The sequence below is a fragment of the Bufo gargarizans genome, chromosome 3 (genome assembly GCF_014858855.1).
Source record: "Bufo gargarizans isolate SCDJY-AF-19 chromosome 3, ASM1485885v1, whole genome shotgun sequence".
NCBI classification, from domain to species: Eukaryota; Metazoa; Chordata; class Amphibia; order Anura; family Bufonidae; genus Bufo; species Bufo gargarizans.
Genome location: NC_058082.1, coordinates 269,078,786 through 269,087,207, shown reverse-complemented (window position 1 = coordinate 269,087,207; position 8,422 = coordinate 269,078,786). Strand labels below are relative to the sequence as shown.

The 8,422-nt window shown below is 43.1% G+C and overlaps 1 protein-coding gene across 1 annotated transcript in view; it reads left to right on the top strand.

The window, feature by feature from the left end:
• The first annotated feature begins 668 nt into the window (after positions 1-668).
• CALN1 (calneuron 1) overlaps positions 669-8,422 on the top strand; it is a 334,416-nt gene continuing 326,662 nt past the window's right edge. Inside the window, exons 1-2 of the mRNA XM_044285597.1 lie at positions 669-684; positions 822-965. Of these exons, the coding sequence (XP_044141532.1) occupies positions 669-684; positions 822-965 (160 nt within the window). The remainder of the gene's footprint in view (positions 685-821; positions 966-8,422) is intronic.

Sequence of the window (8,422 nt, the reverse complement as noted above, 5' to 3'; positions counted from 1 at the left end):
GCCACCATCTTTGATTTTTTTAACATTACAGTGGAGCTGTCAGGTGTAGGACCCCACCCATCTGATATTGATGACCTATCCTGAGGATAGGTTATCAATATCTGTAGCCCAGTGGACCCCTTTAATTATCCTATTATGAAAATTTGTACAGTTATCTAATATATTTTGTTTCATTTCCTCAACATTTCTAAATGACTGAACAGAACCATCAATACTTACATTTCTCAGTTACAATGAATGTCAACACAGCTGTATTCACATATTTTCAAAATTTCTCCTTTATGTGAGTGAAAAGAAATGAGGTATCTACGTGAGATCTTTCAGCTTGGGTTTCAGGACAAAAGATATTTGTGCTTCATCTGGGTTTAGCTTCTACTGATTAGGAACATATTGCTGATATGTAGTAGAACTAGGTCTACATGGATTTTTGGCCTGTGTAAACAAGAATATTCCCATTCATGGAAGCATGTGGATGTTTAGGAAATTATTTTCATCCATTATGCTTGCTTCTCTATTATGTTTGGTGTAATTAGGCTGCCAAAGTTTTCTTCCTTTAAACTGTTTCTGCCTTGTCTCCAGAGTGCCTAGGATTCTTTGGCACCTGGAGACCAGGCATTTGACTAACCGATCGGTCACTCAGGCAGTAGACTAAAGCTGGCAGTATAAATATGGTGTGGACTTTCGGTACCTAAATCACTTGCTGTAAATATAATCAGTTAAATAATGAGGTCTTAACAGTGCTGTATAAAATGGAGCCCTTATTTAGCTGAGAAAGGTACAAATGAATACATTGTTAATAGTTTTACTTTCTCTTACAACAGAAATCCGTGAAGCCTTTAGAATACTGGATCGAGATGGAAATGGTTTTATTTCAAAACAGGAGCTTGGCATGGCAATGCGATCCTTGGGGTACATGCCTAGTGAAGTGGAGTTGGCTATCATTATGCAACGCCTGGATATGGATGGTAAGTATCATTTTGTAAAAATCATTCTAACATCCAGGCCGAAAAATTGCAAAATTCTGCTGTAATATTGACTTTGTACTAGTGTTCTTTTTATCCCTGTAGATCACTGCAGAAAATTAACTCTCGATTAATTTTTTACAGGCCTTAGTACACATTGATAAGCATTCTAAGCTCACATTGGGCCCCATTTACCAAAACTGTCCAAAATCAGAGGCTTGCTTTCATTTTACCAGAGCAGTTTAAGAAATCAAACCAGTGCTGTGATTGGTTGCTATGGGTAACAAAGACAGTTTTATTGCTAGTCAGTTTTTGGTAAATGAGGTTCATTATGTCTTTACTTTATCACCATGTTTCACTTGAATTATGGTTCATCTTTGAATTCCTATAAGATTTTCATGTCACTTATCTAGGCTCTGTTCATACCACATTTGATGTGTACACCTGGGCATGTATGTTAAGAAAACCTCCTTATATATACCCCGGACTATATAGCTCAGACATATAGAACTGTATGCCGAACAGTTGCATTTATGTTTTATTGACTCCCATTGCAAAATAATTTACAAAACACAAAATAATGGGGTAGTTTACTGGTGTAAAGTAGAACTGGCTTAGTTGCCCATAGCAACCAATCAGATTCCACCTTTCATTGTCCAAAGGAGCTGTCAAAATGAAAGGTGGGATATGATCAGTTGCTATGGTCAACTAAGTTCTACTTTACATCAGTTTGATAAATTACCCCATAAGTGTTTTCACAGGGTGCCCTGGTCTAGTCCATTATAGCCTATGGATCACCCAAAACTTCAGAACACTGTGTGAACAATGAACATCAAGTGCACCTATAAAATACACATATGTCTGGGAAAGCAGCAAATATAAATGTGAACATGGTGCTAATGGGATTTTTGATTCCTTATTTGAAACTGTTAAACTTTTTTTGGATCTGCTTTTGAAATTCTTCAATGTATTTTCTGGACGTAATTCTATAGAAACATACTGTACCTGTGGTTTGTAATTTTTCTCACAAATGCCACAGCTTGACAAGCACTTGCATTTGAACACAGAACTGAATGCTAACTAGTGGAATATTCCTGAAAATGCCAGTGCATAATTAATTCCCTAACCACCGTATCTCTTTGTATGCTAAACATACAAGAATGACATAAAAATGTTCTCTAAAGAAGCAAAAGAGGATGAAAATACTTTGATGTATGTAATGCATGATGCACACCAAGCTGCCAATAGTTGCATGGCTATTGACACAGGTCCTTCAACCCAGTGGTCCTCACCTCCAGTCCTCAGGGCCCACTTGCTGGTTATGTTTTCAGGATTTCCTTAGTATTGAGAAGGTGATATAATTAGTGTCCATGCATCAGGACTTACCACAGGTATTCATACTGTGGGATATTCTCAAATAGTGACTGGTAGGTGAGGCCTGAGGACTTGAGTTGGGGAACACTGCTTTAAACTACCTGCTATAGAATGAAGTGAGTTGATTCAGTCAAAGGCAAAGCACAAACCAGGGATCAGCCACTGTACTATTTCACTAACTTTGGTTCATGTTTGTTTTCCACTTTATAATACCTTGGAGGATTTTATTACATATTACCAGTGCTAATCTTTGACTGCAGTGATTGCATAGTAAAGAATGCTAGCGATTGGCTGTTGATATGTAAATTCCTGTTAGAAGAGTCTAAAGTGGTGCAGCATGAAAGAGACACTGGGGCCAGATTTACTAAAAGCATAGTACTTTACACTGTCTAAAAATACGAATTACAGTATTAATATTAGGCAAATTTACTGTTCTGGCGCATGCACCTTTGTAAATTTGAAGTGTCGTAAAGACTATGCTAGATTTACACAAGAGTTTTGTCAAAAATGATGTCTGTGCACTAAAAAACTTTTTTATTCTAAGTTTAAACCACATATAAGTTGGCACATTTTTGATGCACTGAGCCACGGTTAGGCCACACCCAATTTCCAGTGAAATCACACACCCTTTCTAGGTAATGTACGCCCCTTGTTAGGCGAAGTAGAAAAAGTGTGTAAAACGGTTAGTAAATGTAATGGAAATGGAATACTACTAATTTAGGGGTAATTCCATTTGGCGGGCTCGCTGGTATGTGTAATTCTAGGTTGATGGTAGTGCTGCTTTGACACTACCATTAGGCCTATACTCAAATGTACTGCTATTAGAGATGGGCAAATTAGAAATTTGTTGCTGGTCCAAAATTTTATTCAGGTCCGAATTGATTCTACCTGAATCAAATGCTCCAATTGGTCTGAAAATTGGTATATGACACTCTGAGGTGTCCCAGGACTTTTATTTATTTATTTTTCCCTTCTTTCCCCCTATCCTTTTAGGCTCTTTAACACAATGACAGAAATGGTAAATAATGTCACACTGACATATATAGCTATGTGTAAACACGTTTGACAGTGTTAACAAACAGTCTATTTAAGAATATATTGTGTCATTGGTTTTAATATGTTTTTTTAAATTGAAAACATAAAAAAAATGGAGACAGGTGGTGTTTAAAAACACACTGTGTTATGGGAAAATAAAAACAGTGGCTTGTTGTGAACATGCAGTCCAAAAATGATGTCTTATTGGGGGGAGATGCCTGCCCCGTATTTATAACCAGAAATGGTTATTGTTGGTAGATACCGTGGCTTGTTCTAAAGAAGCTTCCAAAAATGATCCCTTATTGAGAGTAGATGCACACACGCTTAATTTACACTGTTAATGATGCACTAATATGGCCTGAATGAAAACTTTATTTCCATAATGAACATGAACAGATGCACAATTAAAAGGCATCTGTCAGCAGATTTGAACTTGCTGACAGGTGCTTGGCAGCTGAAGGCATCTGTGTTGGTCCCATGTGCATATGTGTCCACATTGCTGAGAAAAATTATATTTTATTATATGCAAATGAGCCTCTAGGAGCAATGGGAGCATTGCCATTTCTCAAAGAGGCTCAGCTTTCTCTGCAACTGTGGTGGCCTCTCCACTTTGATTGATTGACTGGGTCAGATGTCATCATGTTTACAATGCCTGGCCCTGTCAATCAAAGTGCAGAGGATATGGTAGTTGCAGAGAGAGCTAAGACTCAAGGTGTAAAATCAATTCCTCGTTACTTCTAGAAGGTCATTTACATATATTATAACTTCATTTTTCTCAGCAATGCTGAGTGAGAGTGACTGGGTCTAGTTAGCCACCAAGGAATCAGCAACATAAAATTACTGAAGTCCCATGTATTGTCATATGAGACATTGAGAAAGAGTCAGGACTAGGAGTCTGGATGCACTGAGAGTTGTCACTCAGGAAACAGAAAAAGCCATTGGTGAGTCTAATAGAGACGCGTGTCCAAGGAAGCATGTACAGTAGCTGCATATTTTGACCAGAGCGTTGTAACATCCCCTAAGAAAGTTCAACATTATACTGAAGATAAGTTGCTCTACAGCCTGGTCAAAGTCCAAGGTAGGACTCACAGTGAGAGAGAGATTGCAAGGGAGATATTGCTGGGGATTAGAGATGTTGCGAACATAACATTTTCCGTTCGTGAACGGTGAACGCGAATTTACGCAAATGTTAGCGAACGGCGAATTTACGCAAATGTTCGCGAACAGGCGAACCGCCATAGACTTCAATAGGCAGGCGAATTTTAAAACCCACAGGGACTCTTTCAGGCCACAATAGTGATGGAAAAGTTGTTTCAAGGGGACTAACACCTGGACTGTGGCATGCCAGAGGGGGATCCATGTCAAAACTCCCATGGAAAATTACGTAGTTGACGCAAAGTCGGGTTTTAATCCATAAAGGACATAAATCCCCTAACATTCCTAAATTGTTTGAAATAACGTGCTTTAACCTCCTCCCGTCACACTAACGCCGAAAGGCGTCAATGCTGCGGCGCTCCCAGGTCACACTAACGCCAATAGGCGTCATCTCGCGAGACGCGAGATTTCCTGTGAACGCGCGCACACAGGCGCGCGCGCTCACAGGAACGGAAGGTAAGCGAGTGGATCTCCAGCCTGCCAGCGGCGATCGCTCGCTGGCAGGCTGGAGATCCGAATTTTTTAACCCCTAACAGGTATATTAGACGCTGTTTTCATAACAGCGTCTAATATACCTCCTACCTGGTCCTCTGGGGGTCCCTTTTGTTAGGATCGACCACCAGAGGACTCAGGTAGGTCAGTACAGTCGCACCAAACACCACACTACACACCCCCCCCCCCGTCACTTATTAACCCCTTATAAACCCCTGATCACCCATGATCACCCCATATAAACTCCCTGATCACCCCCCTGTCATTGATCACCGCCCTGTCATTGATCACCCCCCTGTCAGGCTCCGTTCAGACGTCCGTATGATTTTTACGGATCCACGGATACATGGATCGGATCCGCAAAAAGCATACGGACGTCTGAATGGAGCCTTACAGGGGGGTGATCAATGACAGGCGGGTGATCACCCATATACACTCCCTGATCACCCCCTGTCATTGATCACTCCCCTGTAAGGCTCCATTCAGACGTCCGCATGCGTTTTGTGGATCCGATCCATGTATCCATGGATCCGTAAAAAATCATGCGCATGTCTGATTGGAGCCTTACAGGGGGGGTGATCAGTGACAGGGGGGTGATCACCCTGATTACCCTGATCACCCCCTGTCATTGATAACCCCCCTGTAAGGATCCATTCAGACGTCCGCATGCGTTCTGTGGATCCGATCCATGTATCCATGGATCCGTAAAAAATCATGCGGATGTCTGAATGGAGCCTTACAGGGGGGGTGATCAGTGACAGGGGGGTGATTACCCTGATCACCCCCTGTCATTGATAACCCCCCTGTAAGGCTCCATTCAGACGTCCGCATGCGTTTTGTGGATCCGATCCATGTATCCATGGATCCTGTAAAAAATCATGCGGATGTCTGAATGGAGCCTTACAGGGGGGGTGATCAGTGACAGGGGGGTGATTACCCTGATCACCCCCTGTCATTGATAACCCCCCTGTAAGGCTCCATTCAGACGTCCGCATGCGTTTTGTGGATCCGATCCATGTATCCATGGATCCGTAAAAAATCATGCGGATGTCTCAATGAAGCCTTACAGGGGGGGTGATCAGTGACAGGGGGGTGATTACCCTGATCACCCCCTGTCATTGATAACCCCCCTGTAAGGCTCCATTCAGACGTCCGCATGCGTTTTGTGGATCCGATACATGTATCCATGGATCCGTAAAAAATCATGCGGATGTCTGAATGGAGCCTTACAGGGGGGGTGATCAGTGACAGGGGGGTGATCACCCTGATTACCCTGATCACCCCCTGTCATTGATAACCCCCCTGTAAGGCTCCATTCAGACGTCCGCATGCGTTCTGTGGATCCGATACATGTATCCATGGATCCGTAAAAAATCATGCGGATGTCTGAATGGAGCCTTACAGGGGGGGTGATCAGTGACAGGGGGGTGATTACCCTGATCACCCCCTGTCATTGATAACCCCCCTGTAAGGCTCCATTCAGACGTCCGCATGCGTTTTGTGGATCCGATCCATGTATCCATGGATCCGTAAAAAATCATGCGGATGTCTGAATGGAGCCTTACAGGGGGGGTGATCAGTGACAGGGGGGTGATTACCCTGATCACCCCCTGTCATTGATAACCCCCCTGTAAGGCTCCATTCAGACGTCCGCATGCGTTTTGTGGATCCGATCCATGTATCCATGGATCCGTAAAAAATCATGCGGATGTCTGAATGGAGCCTTACAGGGGGGGTGATCAGTGACAGGGGGGTGATTACCCTGATCACCCCCTGTCATTGATAACCCCCCTGTAAGGCTCCATTCAGACGTCCGCATGCGTTTTGTGGATCCGATACATGTATCCATGGATCCGTAAAAAATCATGCGGATGTCTGAATGGAGCCTTACAGGGGGGGTGATCAGTGACAGGGGGGTGATCACCCTGATTACCCTGATCACCCCCTGTCATTGATAACCCCCCTGTAAGGCTCCATTCAGACGTCCGCATGCGTTCTGTGGATCCGATACATGTATCCATGGATCCGTAAAAAATCATGCGGATGTCTGAATGGAGCCTTACAGGGGGGGTGATCAGTGACAGGGGGTGATTACCCTGATCACCCCCTGTCATTGATAACCCCCCTGTAAGGCTCCATTCAGACGTCCGCATGCGTTTTGTGGATCCGATACATGTATCCATGGATCCGTAAAAAATCATGCGGATGTCTGAATGGAGCCTTACAGGGGGGGTGATCAGTGACAGGGGGGTGATCAGGGAGTCTATATGGGTGATCACCCCCCTGTCATTGATCACCCCCCTGTCATTGATCACCCCCCCCCCCCCCCCCTTGGTAAGGCTCCATTCAGACATTTTTTTTGGCACAAGTTAGCGGAAATTTTTTGTTTGTTTGTTTTGTTTTTTCTTACTAAGTCTCATACTCCACTAACTTGTGTCAAAAAATAAAATCTCACATGGACGCACCATACCCCTCACGGAATCCAAATGCGTAAACATTTTTAGACATTTATATTCCAGACTTCTTCTCACGCTTTAGGGCCCCTAAAAAGCCAGGGCAGTATAAATACCCCACATGTGACCCCATTTCGGAAAGAAGACACCCCAAGGTATTCCGTGAGGGGCATATTGAGTCCATGAAAGATTGAAATTTTTGTCCTAAGTTAGCGGAAAGTGAGACTTTGTGAGAAAAAAACAAAAAAAAATCAATATCCGCTAACTTATGCAAAAAAAAAAAAAATTCTAGGAACTCGCCATGCCCCTCATTGAATACCTTGGGGTGTCTTCTTTCCAAAGTGGGGTCACATGTGGGGTATTTATACTGCCCTGGCTTTTTAGGGGCCCGAAAGTGTGAGAAGAAGTCTGGGATCCAAATGTCTAAAAATGCCCTCCTAAAAGGAATTTGGGCCCCTTTGCGCATCTAGGCTGCAAAAAAGTGTCACACATGTGGTATCGCCGTACTCAGGAGAAGTTGGGCAATGTGTTTTGGGGTGTCATTTTACATATACCCATGCTGGGTGAGAAAAATATCTTGGTCAAATGCCAACTTTGTATAAAAAAATGGGAAAAGTTGTCTTTTGCCAAGATATTTCTCTCACCCAGCATGGGTATATGTAAAATGACACCCCAAAACACATTGCCCAACTTCTCCTGAGTACGGCGATACCAGATGTGTCACACTTTTTTGATGCCAAGGTGGGCAAAGGGGCGCATATTCCAAAGTGCACCTTTCGGATTTTACCGGCCATTTTTTACACATTTTGATTGCAAGGTACTTCTTACACATTTGGGCCCCTAAATTGCCAGGGCAGTATAACTACGCCACAAGTGACCCCATTTTGGAAAGAAGACACCCCAAGGTATTCCGTGAGGGGCATGGCGAGTTCCTAGAATTTTTTATTTTTT